The following is a 23,287-nucleotide window of genomic DNA, read 5'->3' as shown; positions in this document are numbered from 1 at the left end:
GTATGAAGGAGCTTAATCTGCTGATGGAGTTCAAGGAGTCAACAAGTCATCAGAGTAAGAGCAAAATTAATGAATGACGTTGGATGTAATATATATACTTCTAGAAGATTGTGCTAAAATGAACGTGACTTTGCACAGTAGCTTCTTTTTCGATTGGTCAAGAAACTTGAGAAACATTAAATATATAAAACAAAGGTTTTTATGAGCTGACACATTTCTTTTAAGTCAAATAAAAGAAAACTATACTTTAGAAAAAAGAAAAATAAATGGGAAATTACTTACTCACTTAAAATGAACCTAAATAAAAATGTGGCTGTACCTAATAAAGTGGCACTCACTGGTAGTACCAAGTTAGACCTTCTTTTGCCTTCAGATCTGTGGCATATCTGCTTCAAGGTTCGATGTGCTGTGCGTTCAGAGATGATCGTCTGCATGCCTTGATTTTAATGAGAAGTTATTTGATTTACTGTTGCCTTGTTAGCAACTTTAAGCAGTCTGGCCATTCTTCACTGACCTCTGGCATCAACATTTTCACCCAGAGAACTGCCTTTGACGGGATGTTTTCTGTTTTCCAGACCATTCTCTGTAAACCTTAGAGAGGATTTTGTAGGGGAATCCCAGTTGATCAGCAGTTTCTTAAACCAGCTTATCTGGCAACATCAACCATGACATAGTCACTGAAATCACCTTTTACACTATTCTCATGCTCAGTTCGAGTTACTGCCTTATGATTGGCTCATTTGATATTAGTATTAACAAGCAGCTGAGCTGGTGTCACTAATTAAGTGGCCAGCGAGAGTGGAGGGGATGTTTTTTTTGTTAGGTTTTCTTAATTTAGTAGTTTTAAATAATTTAGTAGTTTTAAACAACGAAAATTAATGCAATAACTAATGAAAAATACAAATTTGCATCACTGATGATTATTTTTCAAAGATAGTACAGATAATAAAATACCAGACTCAGGCACATTTTTTTGTCCAAAAAGCTGGTAAAATGTGTCACAACTAACAAAAATGTAATTAGTAGCGTCGTCCTGAATCTTATCTGGATGTCCGGCTCATTATAATTCACGAGCCTCAATTAAAGTTGTCCAAACCAACCCAGATTTATTTTAACATGCGTTGGTACAGCCCAAGTTAAATAATATGTCTTATTACATGTGCATTTCAAATCACAGTGATTGTGTAAAGCTCCAGAAATATTAACTTCCACGCCTGTGTAGTAAAGTGAGGATATTAGAAAACTCCATGGCACTTTTCATAGCTGGCCAGCGAGAGTGGAGGGGATGTTTTTTTTGTTAGGTTTTCTTAATTTAGTAGTTTTAAATAATTTAGTAGTTTTAAACAACGAAAATTAATGCAATAACTAATGAAAAATACAAATTTGCATCACTGATGATTATTTTTCAGTACAGATAGTACAGATAATAAAATACCAGACTCAGGCACATTTTTTTGTCCAAAAAGCTGGTAAAATGTGTCACAACTAACAAAAATGTAATATGAAATATTTACAAAATTAATTAAATAATTATTTAATAATTTGGTCGCTGGTCATAATTAATTAAATATTTAAATTTTTTTTAGGCATGATACAACTGGGAGCTTAATAAATAAATACATACATAGTAAAGTTAATCATTTTCATGACTACTGTTACTGGAATACCGCTTTTATTTTGAAAAGATCACAATCAGACCGGAAGTATGGAGGAGTTCCGCGTTTAAAGCATAAAGCTAGCTTCAGACAGACTGAAGGAGCTCACTGTAGAAGAGGGTCTAACCGCTGGCTTGAAATCTAAAACATGCTGACTTTACTGGCGGAAATGTAAAGACTTTATTCGGAGAAGAGGCGACAGAAATAACCGTTAAAAGAAGGCCAGAACAGCTGAGGCGGTAAGTTAACTGATCAGATATGAAGCTAAGTTATGGAGCTGTGTTAAAGTTTCTGTTTTTAGAGTTTCGTTTTCAGCTGCTGTGAATTGTTATTGTTGGGACTTCAAGACGGTCAAAGTGACAAAAAAATCCACCGTCGGGTCCAGTTAATTTGATGTTTTACTGTACAGAAAGTAGCAGGGAGCGGATTTAAAGTGGCGACTGTGATGTGATACTGAACTGTTTACCTCTGAAACTATGATTAGCCTGGACTTTCCCATCAGATCACATGGTTTATTAAAAGTGAAATTATCAATTATAAAGGTCACCGATGACTGTTTGATTTACCTGAATGTTGATCCTTCCTGTTGTTATCCTTCCTCTGCCACTCGTGTCCTTTTTCAGTGTGGATTGGCCATTTTTGGATTGATTTTTAAAATAATAAACAAGGTTGCAAGTTTTGCACCTAGCTATTTTTTTTTTTTTAATTTAAGGATAAGTATTTGTTAAAGTATATTAAGTATTTAATCTGTGAACACGTGGAAAAGTTGTGATCAGGCGTTAATACTATGTAGTTGAAGAACGTCTAAAAATCAGGTGGTAACTCAGGTAATCACTGTTATGAAACCATTGTGTTTGACTTCCGTGTATTGGGTCATTTCATCAAATTCCTTTTATTTGACCAGCTCACATAAAAAAATAAAATAAAAAAGAAACTATGGAGTGATGCCCTTCATAATAGGAGTTATGGGAAAGGTCAGAAAGTTCAGGTCCCTGCTGTTATTAGACTTCTCAAAAGTCATTTTTCAAGTGAAGACGAGGGCTCAACTTTTTAGGTGTTTTTATAGCATCATTTTTTGAGAGTCAATTTAAAATTTGTTATGTAGAAAACTACTTGACCTCGTTCCTACAGATGTTTTAGAGTAAATACCTGTTTTTGTGGCTCTCAGGTATGGAGTCTTGTTTTGCCACCATAATAAAGATTAATACTTACTATCTCAAAATTTCAATATCTAACCCAAATTTTTGACTTACAAGTGTTTTTTTTTGTTTTTGTTTTTTTTCACTGGCAGAAACAACTTTCCACTCTTATTCCTGATTTAGTTTTCTGTGGGGAACCTTTGTAGAGCTTTTGTATAATTTCAGTAATCTGCTGACATTTTTGGGTCCTTATATTGATGCTGTGGTAATGATTTATATATTATCTTTATTTATCCTGATTGTTATTGGTAAATACAAATCATCTATAAAAACTGCATGACTGAACTTTGACATAGTAGACACACCAATAAGCTGGACATCTTTAACCCTGCAGGAAAGCAGGGTAAGATAGACAGAAAACAGCCCGAGGCCTCAAACGGTCCCTGCATAACAACGTGGAATGAGGCGTGGCTGGAACCAGCAGGGGACCTGCTCTCCACCTGCAGACAGCCACACCTGCAAAGCTTTATTACAGTAGTTTACAGATCATATTTAATAATAAACTGAGTGTCTTGGTCATCTTAACAAAACGCTATCGGAATTTTGAGGTTTAATGTATTTTGAAATTTGGAGGTTACACTGTGAGTTTAGCTTTTTGATCTCCTCTGGCAGTCTTTGCTGAGTCTCGCCGCACATTAATGTGACTTTTATGTTTTCCTCTAATCAGTTATTTCTTTTACAAAAACCGTCTCACAGACCGAAAATAACAGCGAATTTGCAGTGATTTTCCAAACCAAATAAATCAGCTGATCCTCGATTTTGAAGCCCTGGAACGATCTCTAAAAAGTTCTCTTCTCTTTCTAACAGCAATGAGCAGCAGTCCTGCGTCCGTCCAGATGGACGAGGCCAGGAGAAGAGCCCAGTCTCTCCTTTCGTCCTCGGGTTCAGCTCAGGAAGTGAAGGCCGACGTTCAGACGATGGCCACTATCGAGCTGCCTCTGTCGGAGAAGTACCGCCACGTCTCAGCTGAGGTTATGCTGAAGGAGAACTCGGCAGGTCGTAACAAACAGGAGGTAATCTTTTCTCTTAAACGATCGCTTTAGTGCAGTTTGATGTAACATTTCTGTGTCTGTTTGATCCCCAAAGGTCTACTCAGTTTTGTTTTTTTTTATTAAGGAAAAAAGATTTTGTGACACTTATCTTTGATTTTTTTGGATGAAAACAAAGATGAAGATATCCACAGGGGAGTGAAAAATTATCTTCAGCACTGTGGCTTCTGTTAGTAAATTTGTTCCAATCTTAAACTGCTACAGTAGCTTTGCATCATTCATTATTCAAAATAATCCTTATGCATTTTACACTGGGACTTGACAGTTCATCCTCTGTCTGAAACGAGCTGTTAGCCCCTCCCCATTTATGTCAGCTTGTTTCTGTTTGGTTACCCCTCTGTAAAAGATTTTGAGAAGGCCGAATAGGGATTTCCCTCTCTATTATGTCACACAGAACCAGGAGCTTAAAATAAAGTCAGTGTTTGGAGCATTTTTCTTTTCTGTAATCAAGTTTGAGTATCGATATCATGGGATATAGCATAGCTTCAGCAGCAAAACTGCAACACTTCAATGTCTATGACATAGAGAAACAGAAACAAGTATTAGTATCCTGGATGCTTGTATTGTATTGCATAGTAATTCACAGGAGATATGAATAGGATAGGATATGAAAGCTCTTTTTTTAACCTGCATTTGATACCAGCCTCATCTGCTAGCTGTGATTCATTGTAACATTGTTGTTAACTAAATCATCACAAATAATTCATTTGGATGGAATAATGGAGGCAAACTGATTAACATCAATACTAATTTTTCTTCTCACCAGGTCCTGGAGTCTTTGAATCGATTCATCAAAGCCTTGAGCATCCTGGAGAAGTATGGCTGTAACCTGACCTCTCCCACCAGACCCAGATACTGGAGGAGTGTCAAGCACAACAATCCTGTTTTCAGGACTACAGTGGATGCCATCAAAGTGAGGAAAAAACTCCATCGTGTCCAAAGATTGTGCAGAAACTTTGACTGAGAACCTTTAAGTTTTGTTTAAAAGATTAGGATTGAAATGTGGGTTTTGGTCCACAGGGAGGCCGCAGAGTCCTCTATCTCTACGGTTACACTAACCAGCAGGTCGACGGCCTCAGCTTTCCCGACGAAGTCGAGGATCCGGATACTGAAAAAGTCGCAGCGGTGACGCTGGAGGTCATGACGCTACGCACGGAAGTGGATATGATAGTAAAGGTTTGTATCGACTCCTAAGCAGATCTGATCATCGGTAACATGTGCGTGCAGTTTTGATGTTCCATTTTCTTATGTTTGTTTGTTCAGGGCACTCATCCTCACCTAGAACACTTCAAAGAAATCATCCCATTCGTCATCCCAAAGGTGTGTACACGTTTCAAAAGGCTGTCGGCCGAAAAGTTCATTTAAGTTCATTAAAGATAAAAACAGGCTGAATTAAGATAATCTGTTTTTTAATGTTTGTCCTTTTCAGACTTCATTCGTTTTGTTTGTCATGCTGATATTTATTTATTTTTGTTAAGGCTCAGATGGTGACTGACTCTGTGGCTAAGCTTCCCGTAGAGGAAAAGAAGCAGCAGCAGCAGCAGCAGCAGGGGGACAAACCTCTGATCCTGCCTCTTCCTCCTAAACCTGCTCTGGTGCCAAAACCTACAACAGGTCAGCTACTGCCACACCTGATGGCCTGGGAGTTTTTATTTTATTTATTTTTTCATTCCAGCAGTTTTTCTTCTTAACTCTTAACCAAATTAGTTTCTTCTTCATTTGATGCCACAAAGTTAAGAAGCTTTTTTAGAAACTTTGCTGTGCTCCGAAGCAATTTATAAACTTTGTATAGCATTTTTGAAGACGCACAGTTATGGTAAAATAAAAGTACACCCTCTTTCAGGTCTAAAGTTTCCATATCACGTATTACACTGCGTCATTACGTTAAGAACAAAAACAAGTATGGCTTATTTAGAAGGGTTGCCAGGAGAACGCCTCTTCTCTTTAAGAAGAACATGGCAAAGTTGAACACGTCTAAACAAACCACAGGACTCCTGGAACAATGTCCTTTGGACAGAGTGGGCCAAACTCAGCATATCAGCACAAACACCTCATGACACCTACCGGGCACAGTGGTGGAGAGGAGATGATTTTGGGATCTTGCAGACACTGAGTAAACCATGAACTCTTCAGTATACCAATGTATTTAAGAGTCAAATGTAAGGAATATCTTGTGGTGTTGTTTATCTGAGGATGTATTTAAATTTTGTGAAAAATGGCAACGACCTGATATGTTTTAAAAATGTGGTCTGTTTCGTGTTTGTCTCCAGGCTCTGCTGCAGTGAGCGGGTGCAGTTTGTGCGGCGGAGACGCGTCTCTGTTTTGCTCGTCATGTGACAATCCACATTTCTGCGACGCATGCGATGACCTCTTCCACCGACACCCCAACAGAGCCAGTCACAAGAGGGACAAATTACAGCAAACCAAACAAAGTAGGCCGAGTTACATCTGCAAAACAAAAGTCAAACCTCGGCTCTGCTTGTTTTTTGCTGCTTACTGTTTTAACTCTTCGTCTTTTTCTTGCAGACACCTGCACCATCTGTGGAATTTCTGCTGTCCATGCTCGTTGCGCCACATGCCTCCAGAGGTTGTGTCTGAAGTGCGACAAGCTGTACCACTCCCACCCTGATCGTAAAGGGCACAACAGGACCATTACTACACCTGCTAAAACATCCAGGTGAGAAGAGAAACCCACATTCAGCTCTTTATTTGGCAGCAGATCAAAGCCAGGAAGGACACAGGCTGGATTTGTTCACCATTTCCTTTGTTACAATAAAGGATCAACTTTGTTTGATCAAAACTCCAAAGGTTTTTGCTGAGAATCAAACACCAGGGTCTCTAGAGATCCCTGAAATGTCTTAACAATGTATTTTATCACATCTGGGGATCTGCAGCTGTGGAGGAAATGAAGATTAGCTGAAGACGTGTTCTTGTTAGGAGCTGAAAAAAAATGTTGTCCTTCTCCGCTGCTTTTCAGCCCGTCTCTGTCCCCGTGGGAGTGCTCTCACTGCACTACAGTGAACGAGATGCGAGCCGTTCTCTGCACGACCTGCGAACGGCCTCGACTCGCCACAGCTGTGTCCACTGTTCTGGAAAGCACCATGTCACTTCCTGCATCGCCGAATGCAGGTAAGAGCAAAGGTTTACACACGCAGCAGGTTACAGGGTGTCTGTGAATTAACACATTTGCTTATAAAAGGCCCTATAGAGTTTAAAGTTCACTTGCTTATCCACCCTCTTTGTTATTTTAGAAAAAGGGGAAGATCCAAGTGTAAGAAAAAATGGTTGGAAATTGTTATTTATTATTATTGTTCTCTGTGGTTGAAACCAATTCCTAGAAGTTCCCACTAAGGACAGGAATCCCTGTTTTGAGGATGAATGAAACTTAAGATATAGCTTAAGATAAACATAGTATTTTTTGACTTATTTGCCCACACACTCAGGCAATATTTTTTAAAGGTATTTATAGTAAATTTCTGTATTTTAAAAGAGCTGAAACCTTTCAAAATTAACTAAAGCTTTCAAGAGAATAACATCAAACACTATGCGTTTGTGGTTAAAGAATTCATGCACTGCACTGCATGTAATACCAGGTTGTATCACTAGGGGGGTGCCAAGGGTCAAGGTCACCTTTCTTTTAAACTAGGGAGGTCATCAAGGTCACATCAGAGGAAATCTCTTAAATATGAGTGGGCAGCTGAAAAGAGATACACGCTGGTAACTGGTGCCCCCTGGTGGTGAAAGGAATAGTTCAAGCCTCAGGAAGTTTTGTCTTAAATTTTATTTAAGGTGCCATTAAGGTTGACTTAAAGGCTTAAGTTTAATTTTCAGACGCCCTGTGCCCTCGAGTTAAAGTAGAAATGCTTTTAATTTATTAAAAGCACCGAACTTTAACTTATTATGGAGGAAACATTTGTTTTTACATAAATATTCTGCATAATATGTTAAAGTTTGAAAACTATTTGATTTGAACTGAACTGTGTTGGTGCTCGTTCTCTCAGAGTGGCAGTGTAAGAGCTGCACTGTGATGAATCAGGGCAGCAGCATCCTCTGCGAGGTGTGTGAGCGCCCCCGTCTGGCCACTCGCCCTCCGGTCTCCTCTGACATGTCCATCCTCAGATCTCTGTCTGACGCAAAGGTTTGTCTCCTGCTGCTGATAACGCTACTAACCTGTTTCTTATTTTCTCAGTCTTTACTGTGCTGAGCGTTGGCACAGACTGAGACTACAGATTCCTGCTGAATGAAAACCTTTTCTGTTAGTCTTAGCTCTGCGGGGAACACATTTATCTACAGTCACTTGTTGTTGGGTTTTCAGTGAAGTAGAGAATTCATAAGAAGACCGATTAATGAAAAACATTAATTTGCTGTTAAATTATTCTGCTGATTAGATGTTTCTGAGATGTTTTTGGCTAACTCATGTTGTTGTTTCATCGTATGTACAATATATTTAGGTTTGACCTTGTTTGTAAGACATTCTACATCAGCGATCCCCAACCCCGGCCCACAGACCGGTACCAGTTACATGAGTTGTTTGGGCCCGGGTGTGAAATTTGTGTTTCAGGGTTTTTATCGTTAACTCAGTTTCCCTGGGTCTTTTCCCGTGTTGTAGTTGTGCGTCTTGTTTTGAAAGAAATATTTACATATTACCATAGCGACCAGAGAGGAGGATGTAGTTGGCGCATTTTAGGAGGACGCTGCTAATAAAGTTACACAATTACACAGTGAATTCTCATTTATTATTATATTTACAAAATACCACAGTTTTTGTCTTGGGCGTAAATATTGTCTGACATTAAACCGGTCTGTGGCGCAGAAAACGTTGGGGACCGCTGTTTTACATGGTAGCCTCTGTCTTACACCTGCTGTTCTTTAAGCTTAACAGCTGTACCTATCTCTAGATATAGTCAGTTTTTCTTGTATTAGTCAATAGACCAGGATCCATATTGTCATCATCATCATGGTCAGGATCATTATGACGTCCTGAATCACCACCTACCAATCAGATATCTAGACCTTGTCCACAGATAGTAGGAGGACTTAATCCTTTTTTTTATAGCATTAAAGTCAAGTTTAAGCTACACATGAAAATATTACCATAATGTCAGACATAACTTAAAGCACGAATGCCATTCTCACTTGGATTACACTCAGGTTAGTTTAAGTGAGGATGGAGGTGTCCCAGCAAAGCCTTTGAAGTCATCAGTTTTTGTTAGTGTTTGCTTTACATGCTTTTCTTTCTTCTTCTAGCAGTGGACCTGCCAATTCTGCACCTTCGCTAACACCAAGGCCTCCACAGTGTGTGAGATGTGCAACATGTCCCCTAAAGATTCTGGTGGACTTTCTCTGCCCCAGTCTCTCCAGCAGACGCCGTGCGGACCTAAGGACCGGCCACAGCCGAAGCCCCGAGTCAACCTGGAGCTGAAGAGGCAGAAGACGATGAAAGAAGACGGGCTCGCTCTTGTCCGTCACATCAGAGTATGGCAAACGTTTCACACAGACTCACCTCAAAACATTTAAATGACATTTTTCAAAATAAATTACAATATTATAGAATTGAAACGCTGGAAAAGAGAAGATGCATTACGTTTCTCATTCACAGGAAGCAGAAAAGCGAGGCATTAGCCCAGAGGAGGTGTACGCCGCTCTGGGCGCGTGCGGTGGCAGCAACGTTAACCCCTGTGACTGGCTGACCTCAGAGCTGCCTCACCTGCTGGATGAAATCTGCGCCATGGCCGCCTCAGTCCAACTGAACTACAAAATGGGGCGTGTCGGGACGCAGCCCGTGCTGGAGAGAGACGGAGGCGAGTCCGAGAAGAGCGGTCCGACCTCCATAGGTGACAGCATGAAGCTGTCCAGAGCTGAGGCCAAGCTGGCGTGGCTGAAAACAGGAGGAGAAACCGACAAAGCCGTGAGAGAGCTGCTGAGAGACCGCAAAGAAAAGGTGGGACAATTAAAAGCACATTAAAGTTTTAAATACATATTTATTGTTAAAAGAAAGTATGAACTTTTCTTCCTTCTATCTCAAAAAGGACTCTTTTTATTTTTAACCTTCATACTGCAAATATTTTGTGAATTACGACAGAAAATTGTTTCTTTTGATTTAAGAAAATCATTTGACACACCTCAAAATCCAAAAACGTCTGTTTGCTTTTCTCCACAACATGTGGTTGGTTATAACTTAAACTTCACAGGGATTAAAATGAAAATGTAAAAAATCCAAGTTGTTGCTGGGAACTTCCCAGTTTTCACTACACTGCTGGGACCTCTCACCTGTTGTTTGGTGAGATTCAAACCTCTTTACTGGTGAAAGAGCAAATGCCTGTTTTTAATATTGTTTATCAGCAGTGTAAAGACTCTTGATGTGAGTCTTTTATGTTCACTGCAGCCATTTAAAGTGATTCCTTTGTTTCATTGTTTTGTTTTTGTTGTTCCTGCTGGGTGAAGATGAAGGAGCTTCACTCTCTGGGCTTCCAAGATGTGGCCCAATGCGAGGAGGCCCTGCGGCAGAGTGGAGGTGAGATGCAGGGGGCTTTGTCTCTGCTTCAGCGCCCCCTGCTGGAAGCTTTCCACCAGCGAATCTGGACAGCCCAGCCCGAGCCGCCGATTGATCCCGCACACCCAGACAAACAGGTTTGACTAGAAAGAGATTTTTGTTTTGACGTGTATCTTTTTCATTTTAACATAAACCTCTGTGCTGACCTGGCTTGCTCCCTTCAGAGGACGTGCAGGCGGCTGCTGGCATTGTATGACCTGCCCAGCTGGGGGCGCTGCGAGCTCGTCCTGTCGCTGCTCCAAGAGCCGGGTGTCAGCTACTCCCTGGAGGATGTGGTGCAAGCCGTGAAGGAGTCACATGACAGAGATTTTATCAGGCGTCTCCTCAACAACGAGTGCCCCATCTGTCTGAGCATCTTCCCCCGCAGCAAGGTGGGTCATCGGGGAGAGCGATCTGTTTCCGCAGCAACCAGTTATGTTTAATGCACAGCTCTTAAAGTCTCTTTCTTTTCCCCTTGGTACTCCAGATGCAGTCTCTAACGTCCTGTCAGTGCTCGGTGTGCCTCGAATGCTTCAAGGCCCACTTTACCATCGCCGTGAGAGACAAACACATCCGAGACATGGTGTGTCCCAGCTGCTGCGAACCCGACATCAACGACCCAGAGAAGCTGGACAGCTACTTCTCCACGCTGGATATACAGGTGAACTCAGAGGAAATGTGCCGGAAACGTTAACGTGAAAAGTCCTAAATAGGATTTTTAACAAGAGACACCAGATGCATCTTTAAACAGGTCATTTATTTTTGTTACAAATACATGACACAGAGCATATTTAAAGTAATAAAAGGCATTTCTGAGCAACACTTTAGCTCAGTGGATGAGCAAGAGACCACGTGCCACATGGCACTAGTGCAGCAGTCCGGATTCAAATTCCCTCCCCACGCCTGTGAAAAGCTGTTTTCACACGTTCACTGAGCCCTGAACTCTTCTAGATATTTCCTGTTGGAGGCGCATGTGCATCATATCACATAATAAACACTTTGAGCTGCACTCTCTCTGCTACAAAGTCTGTGCCGTGTCCTTTTGTGTTGATGTGAGAGAAGCACAGGGGATAATGGCCGCTTGAATTAGTAGTAAAGTGGGTGTCCTGCCTCTCTCAGCTCCAGCTGCCTTTGCCTAACCCTCAGAGTATTTCCACAGACGACAACATGCCTGATGTGAATTGTCTCCTGCTACATGTGAGAAATAACTACAGACAAAGTCTCAATCATATTTCCCAAAGCCTAAACAGATGTGCAATATAAACAGCTGTATAAACAGATTAAGCGTACTATAATTATTTACTCACGAACTGCAGCTTGAACATCTTTTCCTGACTGTATGCAAGGCTGTGGGGAACACTTCAGGGGCTTTTAGTGTCGTCTGCAGATACAAGGGCCAAGATTTCAGTTTGCATCTGATTCTCCATGTGATCATAAGTACTTATGAAGAAATTATGAAACTGGGGTTATTTGTGGGTTGATGGGAGAATGGAGCTTTGTTTCAGCTATTAAGACAGAATTTGATCTGTAAACAGATTTTTAGCTCTTTAAGATATTCTTAGAAGATGCTGTGGATTGTAATCATGCATGATAATTGCATTTATCTCAACATAGTCATTTTTAAACAGGGTGAAGTGCTCAGAGGGGGAAGATGTTTTGTTTAAAGTGCACAAAATGACATTAAACTAGTATCAAAACCTGCAGCTGTTTTTCGTCTTATAATAACGACGCGGCGACGCCTCGTGTCGTGTTTTGTTTTCCAGCTGAGGGACTGCCTGGAGCCTGAGGTGTACGACTTGTTCCACAAAAAGCTGACCGAGCACGCTCTCATGAAAGACCCCAAGTTCATGTGGTGCTGTCATGTGAGTTCACCGTAACGCAGTCTGCTTGTTCGCCCCTGTCGTTTAATCTTCTTAACAATCAGATTTCCACCCTGTAATTTGCATTCCATAGTTTTCATACAACACATAATTTGGGTTATTTTAAGCTCCGTCTTTGAAGCCTGGATTTTATTGACAGTGTAACCAGACAAGGACAGACAATCCTTGAACGCACCTCAGAGTCAAAATAATCTAGTTTTATCCTGTAGTTGTAGCAGTTGTTTGAAATTTATATATGGAGTTAGATTAAGTAAAGAAACAAACTAATTTTCTTGAAAACATTAAAAGAATAAGGAATTAGGAACTTTGGATGTTAGTGCTGTAGATTACAGTTGTTTTTTTTGTTGTTGTTTTAGAAAATTATTTAAAACCAAGCAGAGATCTTTTAGCCTTTTCTAATAGGGATTTTTAGCTTTATTGCATTTCTCTTTCCTGTCTTTCTCAGTGCACGTCTGGGTTTATCAACGAGGGAGACCAACTGAAGGTCACATGCCTGTCTTGCCACAAGAGTTTTTGTGCTCAGTGCAAGAAACCTGTGAGTATAATCTGAAATATTTTCCGTTGTGCATGGGAGCTGTCTATCTTATCTTACATTTGATTAAAAATAAGGAAGAGGTCTCAGAAGTTTCCACATGCAACCTTGAAACTTTGCCACTTCAGTACAGGAAGCACTCAAATCATTAACCCCTTCTCTGGTCACAGTGGGAACCTCAGCACCAGGATGTGTCCTGCGAGCAGTTCCAACTGTGGAAGAGGGAGAATGACCCGGAATACCAGAGACAGGGACTGGCTGGCTATCTGAGAGACAACGGAATTAGTAAGGCTTGCCAGAGACTCGACCTAAAACCACAACCACAAGTTTCATTTCCATGTTTGGCTCCTCTGTTTGTACATCAGTCAGCTTCCCTCACCACACACAGACACACAGTTTGAATGTGTGCTTTCATCTGTGCCAATTGTTCCTGTTTTCGCTCTTATCTCATCTTCCTGCAGCATGTCCTCACTGCAGGTTCCAGTACGCTCTGACGAAGGGCGGCTGCATGCACTTCAGCTGCTCGCAGTGCAGGTACCAGTTCTGCAGTGGCTGCAACAACCCCTACCACAAGGTGAGGGTGAATTATAGGATGAATGTTTGTATGGTAGACAGCCCCCTTTTTCTTTGTCATATCAGTGGCATGTAGGCTTGAGCTCCAATTCTCCATAATATCACAGCTCTAGAAAGAGGGCTGAGCCTGTTGGGAGGATGTGCTTTGTATGAGACAAGCTGCAGGTTGCAGTCTCATTTGTTTCAGGACACATCCTCTGGTTCATTCTTCATCTTCTAATGTCTGGAAAATTCATACAATTTGGTTTAAGACTGATATATTTAGACAAATATTACACATCTTAAAGTGTTGCAATTTTTAGTTAAAAGTGTAACATTTTCTTTAACCTGACTAAAACCTGCTGCTCCTTTTTTTGCAGACTAAATGTAAGCCTGACTGCTCTCTCAATTGCTTGCACGCTCATCACCCTCGAGACTGCCTCTTCTATCTTAGAGACTGGGAGCCTCCCAGACTACAGGCGTTTCTACAGGTGAGACGCTCACGTATGTATGTTTCTTTGCATTGTTTGCATTATTTGCATTGCTGATTGTTGTACAGGAAGCTGCAGCTGACCTACGTGGATTACATATCAGCTGACAGCTGTGCCGCTGAATCCACCTGGCTCCACTCTCTAAAATATCCTGCTCCACCTGTCCTCTCACAGCTGAGCTAAAAACCACAAACCACACATGTATTTTCTTCTGCTGTTCACCCAGTAAATTGTTTTTATTTTAAACTGTTGCTTTCCATGAGAGATGGTTCAGTTCCTGTGTTACCTGAAGCAGATGGCAGTCGGCCATGAGCTGAAGCAGACAGCGGGCGAGAAATGTTTGTTCATACTGACAGGAATCACAGAGCGCTTTACAGGAAATAATCTGAGACAATGCAGAGTTTAAAGAATTGAAATGCATTGCAGAAACTTATAGTAAGGGAAACAGAATCAAAATGCAGAGTATGAACTGCAGAAAAGCAGAAACTGCCACAAAACATGTGACTTAGCTGACCTTTAGGAGGCCTCTGTGTCAGCTGACCTCAGGTGAATATTTTAAAAGAGCTCAATTTCATTTTCTTAAAGCTGCACTGGAACAGGAAGCCGGCGAGTGGTGGATCTGGTGTGAGACCCAGTAGTGAGCCTAGCAGCAGCATATTAAATGACCTGCAGGTGATCCAGGGCAGATTAACCAGAAAAAACGTTGATATTCGAAATGGAATATAAAAGCCACTGAGGTGTTCGTTGGCAGGGGTGACACGACGCCACTGTTATGAATGAAACTTGTCACAGTCTAATAACTCCAGCCGTACTCATCCTGTCTGTTTAACATATTATTGCACTGCCATCACTTGTATTTGTTGTTCCACAGTCTCTTTATCAACGTCATTCATCACAACAGCGCAGCGGTCACAATCTGTTTGCTTCTTCCGACCAATAACACCGGGCGCTAATTACATGTGTCTACCTTAAATACAGTCCCATAAACACACCATACTATAAAGTGACCCTTAGTAGCACACATAAGGCAACAACACAAAAAATGTCTCCCACAACAATATTTAAACATTTCTCGTTTTTTTTTTTTACCCTGACTCCAGCTCATATCTCACTACCAGTGGGATTTAAGTAAAGTCGAGCAGCGTCTTTCATACAGATGCTGAAAGTAAAGCTGTTAATAGATGATAAATGTTATCAAAGAAATCATGAGGAGAAGAAGTGAATAAACAAAAGGACCGGTGAGGAAATGCTTCGTCTTGGGCTCTCGCGATGATCAGGAGAAAGAGGTTTTGGAATAGTTAAGTTTGTGTTATTGTGACTTTGTCCCACAGAACCACAGATAGTTTTCTGGCTTCAAAGAGGTCCATTTTCTTTTTAGTGTGCTCTCCCCGCAAACCAGCTTACACCTTTACAGCTTAATTATTATTATTGTTTGAGCAGCTCTGTGTACTCTGTCAATGTAAACCACATTATCCAATTTTCTAAATGTATTTCTAATATAATGCACTTTGACAAAATAATGTAATATCAGCTGTGTTGGAATGAAGATATTTAAGGTCATCTGGAGGATAAACTGACTGGCAGTGAAAAAAAGGGAAAATGATTTGATTGTAAAGGATAAAACAAAATGTCCTTGTGTTCATACAGTCCACTGTGCCAGATATAGTAAATAGAGCCTATGTCCTGTTGTAAATAGAACTTTGTTTGTGCTTGGTGTGTCCCCTCCCCTTTGAGTCACCAGGAATTTGGCCTTTTGACAAATAACAACACAAGTTTTATTTTGTGATTTATCCTCACTAATAACTCGTCTCTTTGCGGCTCTATTATATTTATAAGTAAGAGGTGGATGGTATGTGAGGGTTTGTTTAAACCTGATGAGCTCGTCCCCGATCTAAATGTAAAGAGCGTGTTTATTGATCTGTTTTTCTGCCCTTAGAGGAGCGGTGTGGAGTTCAACACGGATCCCTCTAATGGAGCTCAGACCGGTAAAACAGTTTTTTGTGTTAATGGGAATCCTGGCATGACTGAACAATTTCTGAAAATTAAGTGGTCGGATTTGCTTTTCAGGATGTTTAGAGAAGCGAAGTCGGATGCTGAGCATTTCATTTCTCATTTGTGCAAAACAAAAACAAACTTTGGCAATAAAAGCATTAAAAGAAAAATAAATGCATTCACCTTTATTCATGCATATCCAGTTCACAACAATAGTTGTGAGGGAGTGTTTTATATTTTACCATAGACTTTACGATATTAGAGAGTCAATCAGAACAATCTGAAGATCCTCTTTGAGCAGCATTTAGTGACAGCGGGGAGGAAGAATATTCTTTAAACAGGAAGACACAGTGCAGGGCAGCCATCTGCTGCAACCATAGAGAAACAACGGAGAAAAGAAACTGAGTGACATGCTGCAATAGCATCAGGCTGTTTATAGGCTCAGGGTGCGAGGGACTTCCCACAATGCACTAAGGGACGGTTCAGGGTCACCTGATTCAGCCCTTATTATAAGCTTTATCATAAAGTAAAGAGTCTAGTCTTAAAAGTAGAGAGGGTGTCTGTTTCTTAGATCTTTGAAAATCGATAGCAGTGTATTTGTTTATGATAATATCTGAAAATTGAGCTCTGTAAATAAATACTGCGCTACATGGATAAAAGTACTGGGCCTGCTATACACCAAACAGGAGCTGTTATGAAGCTGCTGGTGCACAGCGTTTGTGCTGCTGTTAATGGCGGGGGAGGTTTGCAGCTCGGCAGCTATGCCTCAGCACATGGTGTAATCCGCTCTTTAACGGTCAGGCCCGACACCAGGCCGAGTCGCTGAGGTGCCTAAATGCTTCCTCTTCAATCGGATTGTGTAATATTTCAGAGGGAAGACATTTCACAAACAGACTTGCTGCTGTGGTGGCATCCTGTTGCATTACCACACTCAAGCTCCTCAGAGCGAGCCATTCCTTCCTAAGCGTTTGTAAAGGCAGACTACATGGTGAAGTGTTTGATTTTACACACCTGTGGCTCAATACTTTGGTCCATATGGTGTTTCATCACCCTCATAGTAATGATGATAATGTTGCTCATATTCAGTAAATAAGGAGTTTAGACATAAGAAATATTTAAATGGATACAAGATTACAGCTGATGTTTAGGAATGATGTAATATGACAGTGATGTTGTTAAGGGGCTGTTAGTTCTAGTGTCCATGCGTAGGAATGCAGGTGGTATTTAATAAATGAGCTCTAGCATGAATTCACTGACTGTTTGTTGTTGTTTTGTGGTTTTTATATACATTTTAATTGACTTTGTGTTTTTGGTGCAGATGAATGTGGTGTGATGGAGCAGAAGGATGAAGGCGGTCAGCAGGTGGATTCACCGTGTGGCATCAAAACACAGCCGGGACAAGCTGGACTCTGCGAGTGAGTGAATCTGTGTTTCCACGTCCGCTTCCTTTTACAGTTTTTCATGCATCTTAATTGCTTCGATGGAAGTTTCAAATTAGAACGCCACTCACAGCGCTCTTAGGCTAATTCCTGTTTCAACATATTCGATTTTCTCAATATGTTTGTACGCGCTGCTGTTGTTTCTACACATGAAGATGTTTTGTCATTGTTGTGGTTGCGGTTCTCATGTGATTTCCACAGCTCATCAAAACCTGTATACTGTCCTGCATTGACCTGTTGTGTTCAAAGAGTCAAAGCCTGTCAGTGGTGACGGTGAAGCTTCCCATCAAATAGAAGCATGTGCTCTCAGTCTTGTGTCACATGTGCATGTTATAGCACTGCTGATTACATATAATTGTATACTGTACATATATGGAGTATGGTTTTATTCTACTAGGCAGTTGTTGGTGTGTATTTTTTCTTTGTCCGTACCCTGAAGCTTGTAGCATCACAGGTGATTTGTGACACAGGGGGAAGTGATCGAGATACTTAAATGGGAGTTTTGATGACTGAGGGCCAGCATAAACATAAAGGTTCAATCAGCACTAAAGATTTATATATATTTTTTGTCATGTGTAGAGATAAGCATCACATTGAATCGGGTGTATTTTTTCTAACTCCAGCACAAAGGCAGCGGCTCTTATTTCCCTTCATGCCCAGTTTGCTGTTTGTAAGGATGAATGTTTATGCTGTGATTTGCACTTCTGTGCTGGTTTATAGTTTTTCATTTAGCACTGCAGTATGTTAGCATGAATGGAACCGAGGCTGAATAAGATGTCGTTTCTTTGTTTGTAGCCAGCAGGGACACACATTGAGAGTTTAATAAAACTTGAAGACTCCCTCATCGTGTAACCTCTGACACTCTTCAAGTCCCAGTTTGTCCAAATTGGGGTTTTTTTCTGGTTGCTGTCTTTTTTTTCCACTCCTGTCGAATCTTCTTTTTAAACCAGCAATTTGCACGTGGGAGAAACGCTAGTAACGTTTGCTTTTGCTCCCACTGTGATCTGTCTGACCTCATGATAGAAATATGTGACTCTTCAGTGGCTCCATTATGTTCAGCTGTGCCTTTGTCTGGTGGTGTGTTGTGACATCTTAAAGAATTTCCGCTCAAAACAGCTGCCTGCTGCAGCAGAAACATCCCTCCAAGAGTGATGACATAGAGCTAAACAATGAAGTCCCTAAAAAGCTTCCAATTCAACTTCTAGTTCAAGTTGAGGTTCAACCGTAAAAGAAGTTTTAATGTTGTTTTATGGAAACAGTCTGCGACATTTGAGACGGCGATAAATCATACACACAGGTGCAGAAACGTCTTAACTTCTGTCAGAGAGATTATCAGGGTTCACATTCAAGAAATCCAGCAGATCCGGAAAGACAGGATGATGCTGGAATTTCTTTTCTTGCATTATTCAGTCACTTCAGCCTCTTCAGATGAACCACTACGTACGCAGGTCCTCCCCAACACTGAAACATTTTACAAATTCCAATACATACCATACTGATTTACTGTAATCTCATTAGAAGACGGTAAACTGAGACGAGTTCAGGAACAAAGACGCCGTAAAAGAATTCATCACCACACCAGGTATCTGCTCAGAGCTGCCAGGAACTGGCTAACATCAGCTTTTTCCTTTTAAAACCCAAAGTATGATTCAGAGAGTAAATCAGGTCAGGCAAGAAGACACACCAGTTTGAACTGTTTAGGTTCACTGTCACGGCAACATTTGTGGCAGCAGTTTCCAAAGAAAAGGGCCACTCTGCACTGCCTGCTCAAGCAGACTCAGCTGAACGGCAGCTTGTGAGTAAAGTGGTGGTCAGATAGTTTCCTCACATGTTGGTCGAGACCCAACACAGAGTCAATACTGGGATTGTTCAGGTTGTAGCTGAGTGAAGTCGTTTCCAACACACCGCCTAAAAATCAAAATCAAATATTGCAGGTGAATCTGTGCCTCCTTTGATGAAGATAACTTCTAAGATTCATGTGTGTTCCCACAGTAAGCACTACAGGGAGTACCTGGTGAGCCTGATAAACGCTCACTCTCTGGACCCGGCTCTGATCTACGACCTCAACGAGGTGATTCGGGCCTGTGAGAGGTACCAGGTGGACGTACAGCGAGGAGAGGGCGAGGAGGACAACGCTTACCAAGCTCGACTGCTCAAGGTGGGACGCCGATGAATGTATTCATGCACACAGACAAAGAGAGTTCAGTAGGACTGGGCACTTTGGATAATTCAGGGGAAAATAAAGAAACGATGACCAAACCAAACCAAAAAATGTCCTATAATTACTCTGAGAATGTCAATAAAAGCAATAACAACTAAAAGAAAAGAGAAAAAGGGGATTTAAAAAAATAATTAAAATAAAAATTTCTACCCTAACCTACGGTCATTATCTCTGGGTAGTGACTGAAAGAATGAGGGCTCTCCATAGAGACAGAATGAGGAGCTCGGTTTGAGCATGCCCTACCAGGAGGACGCCCCAGGGCCAGACCCAGGACCAGCTGCACAGATCATCTCTGTTGGCTGGCTTGGGAACGACTCGGTGTCCGCCAAGTCTGGTTGGATGGAAAGTAAAGATAGTATAAATACAGTATGAGAAAATATAATTAAATATAAAGTATATATGTAATGCAATGCTAGATAAACATAGCTGATTTGAAAATAGCTTATAAGAGAACCAGAAAAAATCCATCAAACTTAACTTATAATTCATATAAAAAAATACATCAAATAAATAAATGAATGAATATGAGTGAATGAGGCTAAAATCAAGTTTATTTATAAAATGTTCACAGTAAAATAAAATTACAGATGACCAAGAAAAATTAAAATCAGCTACAATAATAAAACATCCAGCATTACTTTATGTATTTAAAACATTGATTAACCAATTAAAATTACTACAATCATCTTTAAGTACACTAACAATGTGAAAAACATTAGGAGCCACTAAAAATATAAAAAATAAATCTTGGAAAAAGTATATTTAAAAAACCAAAACATGATAAAATAGAATTCAAAGGTACAATACGCTTTACCAAGTAAAAACAAAACACCGGAATAAAAATATGACTCATAAAAATTCAAAACAAACTCCAACATGGACACAAAGTTACTAAAAATATGTGATCATGGGGAGTCACACGGCATCTGTCCTTAAAAAGAAAGCAGAAATGAATTTAAGGAAACTGCCTGTCAAAGCAAGTCATATGTTTCTTCTGCTGTTCAAAGGCCACTCTCCACAGAAACCTTTACAAATAATTACTCTTTCTTAATTGGTTGAGATCATGTAGCTGATTTCTGTTCTCCCCACAGAAACTGATGGAGGTTCCTCTTGGAGAAAAAGTTCCTCGAAACAAATGAAGACTTCCAGACTTTTTTCCACCCAGATCCACATCAGAGGAGTGTACTATGAAGCACGCTCAACAAAGCTGGGCTTTCTCCGCTTTAGCTGGCTTGACAAAACCTAAAATCCCAGTCAGAGATAACTGCTGCTTCTCAACTTTCTCTGTTAATGGAAGCTTTCTGGTCTGGGCTCACATTAAAGGTGGTGTTTGACGCATTATTTCACAAGATGATTGAATGCCATTTACGTCAATCAGAGGTCACTGAGAGAGATGAATGATATATTTTAAAAGAAAATGAAGCCAAAGATGAGTGCCACAGAAAGCTTTTAGCCTTGCCTAGAAAACCTCAATTTTAACGTGACAGTAGCAGATGAGAGCTTCTTCTCGAATGATCAAACCAGACAGTTTGTAGCATGTGACCGATCGCGGACTGAAAACTGGCAGCACAGCAGCTGATCATATGAAGGAAACTAAAGCTGTAATCTTAGAGAAATATGAACAGGTTAAACCATCATCGGGATACAATAAATATAAATGAAATATAAATATTCCATTAATTCAACAGGCTTTGTCGTTTAATTCAGACTGAATACAGAATAATAAAACTGCTGTAAAACTCCAGGAAACGGAGAAAAAAAGCTACAAATAAAGTTTCTCCTAAAAATCTGCATTTAATGATTGATGCTTATTATTTATACTGTCACTAAAAACACTGAGCTCCACGGGGAATGGATGCACTGTTTCAGGTGATTTCATATGTGCTTTGGTGTAGCTGCAGCATAAATTACCATGGCGATGTAGCCCTGTAAGAAGAACAGCAAGGTTTAAAGCTGACGTTAACTCCATAAGCAGAGTCCTGCTTTCCATAGAACAGGACCAGGTTGCCTTAAGCATTAGTTACCATGGTGATCTAGCAGGTTAAACTGAGCCTGTGGTCACTGAGGTAGAGCAGGTGTGTGTGTGTGTGTGTGTGTGTGTGTTAGAATAAAAGCGCTGTATGAATGTGTGTGCTTGAAGTGAATGAGGCTTGTAGTAAAAAGCACTTTGAGGGTTCATGTTCATTTAAGAGATCCACCTTCATCACAGTGAAAACTCTGACTTAAAGCTCGCCATGCCCAACTAACCAGTTTATCTCTTTGTAGTACACCTCTCTATATTCAGACTGTTTTTAATTAGCATGTTTATTTTATTTTAAATGTATTGGAAATTTGTTGTTTTATTTTGAAGGAGATAAACCTTTGGAATGGGTTTTTAAAAAAATCATTCATTTGTGATTTTCTTTTGCTCTCACGTCTGGTGCCTTTTAGGTAGCAGTGATGCACAAATTTTAAGATTTGAAAGGAAATAATTTGTGGTGTGGAGCTGGCTCTTGATGTAATAAACTCTCAGTTTGATTTATCCAGTTAAAAAAATGGAAACGTCTGTTTCAGAATAAATGTACGTTTATTAACCAAAATGGTTTTTTTGGGGGGTTTTTTTGTTTTTTCAATCTTTAACATTTTGTCTGAGAGTTTCTAGTTTTTTCTGCTTTATAACCGATGGGTGGAGATGAGGTTGAAAATCATCTCAATAAATAGAATGATTATTTTAACAAAAGTGGAGTTACTGATGTCCTTTGTTTTGACAGATTTTGTGGTGTTTTCATTAATACAGTTAATTTAGCCAAATGTGACTTTTAAAGTGTTGTTTTTAATGATAATTTAAATGTTACATTTGTGAACAATAAGATTACAGGTTAGTGTAAAGAAATGATACAAACTTGTGTAAGGAGAGGAGATTTCCTCTTTTTCCTGAATGCATCAGCACCGCTACTTAGAAACCCTGTAGGCGAAAGCAAAACTGTTATCAAATAAAACATTTAATTAATTCTGTATCAAAGAAAAAAGTCCAAGCTAAAACTTTAAGTTCACACAAAAAAGAACTTTTTAAATTTAAAATGTAAAGTACATCTTATGTTAGTTATTATTCTGTGATTGTATTTCAGTGAGATTCATTTGTTTTACTTTAAGGATAAGGAAAACCATTCAGAGGGTTTAAAGAACATTTACTTGAATTTAAACACACTACAGTGAATTGATGGTTTGGAGATTTAGTATTTTCTTATTAAAAGGACCTGAAGGTAAGGAAAAAAGGCACAAGAATAAAGAATAAATTAATCATTCAGTCAAAAAAACATCATTGAACATTTATAGAATCTCTGCTGTTAGTATATATATATATATATATTGATCCGGTGTAACATTATGATCACCTGCTTAATATTGTGTTGGTCCCCATGTTGCTACCAACTGTTCAGTCCATGGATCGGACTTGTTTGTCCAGCACGTCCCACACGTACCTGATTGGATCGAGATCTGGGAAATTTGGAAGTCGAGTCAACACCTCAAACTTGTTGCTGTGCTTCTCGAACCATTCCTGAACCATTTTTTGCTTTGTAGCAGTTACAATGCTGAAAGAGACCACAGCAGAGGTGGGATCAAGTCATTGTTTTGCAAGTCTCAAGTAAGTCTCAAGTCTTTATCCTCAAGTCTCAAGTCAAGTCTCAAGTAATGTCAGGCAAGTCAGAGTCGAGTCTCAAGTCACTGGTGTAAAAGTCCGAGTCAAGTCACAAGTCTTAGAACA

General features: G+C 40.1%; 1 protein-coding gene across 3 annotated transcripts; it reads left to right on the top strand.

Moving 5' to 3' along the window:
• Window positions 1–1,673: 1,673 nt before the first annotated feature.
• Window positions 1,674–22,121, top strand: LOC146701628 (E3 ubiquitin-protein ligase RNF31-like). 3 transcript variants are annotated; one of them, XM_085467923.1, is made up of 24 exons: window positions 1,675–1,894; window positions 3,662–3,867; window positions 4,670–4,816; window positions 4,924–5,079; window positions 5,167–5,223; window positions 5,382–5,517; window positions 6,174–6,335; window positions 6,430–6,580; window positions 6,881–7,032; window positions 7,905–8,041; window positions 9,154–9,378; window positions 9,503–9,844; window positions 10,348–10,533; window positions 10,621–10,827; window positions 10,923–11,096; window positions 12,199–12,297; window positions 12,761–12,850; window positions 13,018–13,132; window positions 13,309–13,421; window positions 13,780–13,890; window positions 15,827–15,875; window positions 17,201–17,297; window positions 19,314–19,479; window positions 20,634–22,121. In XM_085467923.1, exons 2-24 carry the CDS (start codon window positions 3,664–3,666, stop codon window positions 20,679–20,681), a joined length of 3,324 nt encoding a protein of 1,107 aa, XP_085324049.1. In that variant the 5' UTR covers window positions 1,675–1,894; window positions 3,662–3,663; the 3' UTR covers window positions 20,682–22,121. The 3 variants fall into 3 exon arrangements, with proteins under 3 accessions (XP_085324050.1, XP_085324049.1, XP_085324046.1); XM_085467920.1 differs by having other exon boundaries at window positions 9,151–9,378; XM_085467924.1 differs by lacking the exons at window positions 15,827–15,875; window positions 17,201–17,297; window positions 19,314–19,479; window positions 20,634–22,121 and adding an exon at window positions 13,959–14,141 and having other exon boundaries at window positions 1,674–1,894; window positions 9,151–9,378.
• The last annotated feature ends 1,166 nt before the right edge of the window (window positions 22,122–23,287 follow it).

This window comes from Copadichromis virginalis, linkage group LG9 (genome assembly GCF_057382275.1).
Source record: "Copadichromis virginalis isolate Kocher_CV1m ecotype Utaka linkage group LG9, C_Virginalis_male_GT1.1, whole genome shotgun sequence".
NCBI lineage: Eukaryota > Metazoa > Chordata > Actinopteri > Cichliformes > Cichlidae > Copadichromis > Copadichromis virginalis.
This window is presented reverse-complemented; position numbering and strand designations above follow the sequence as displayed.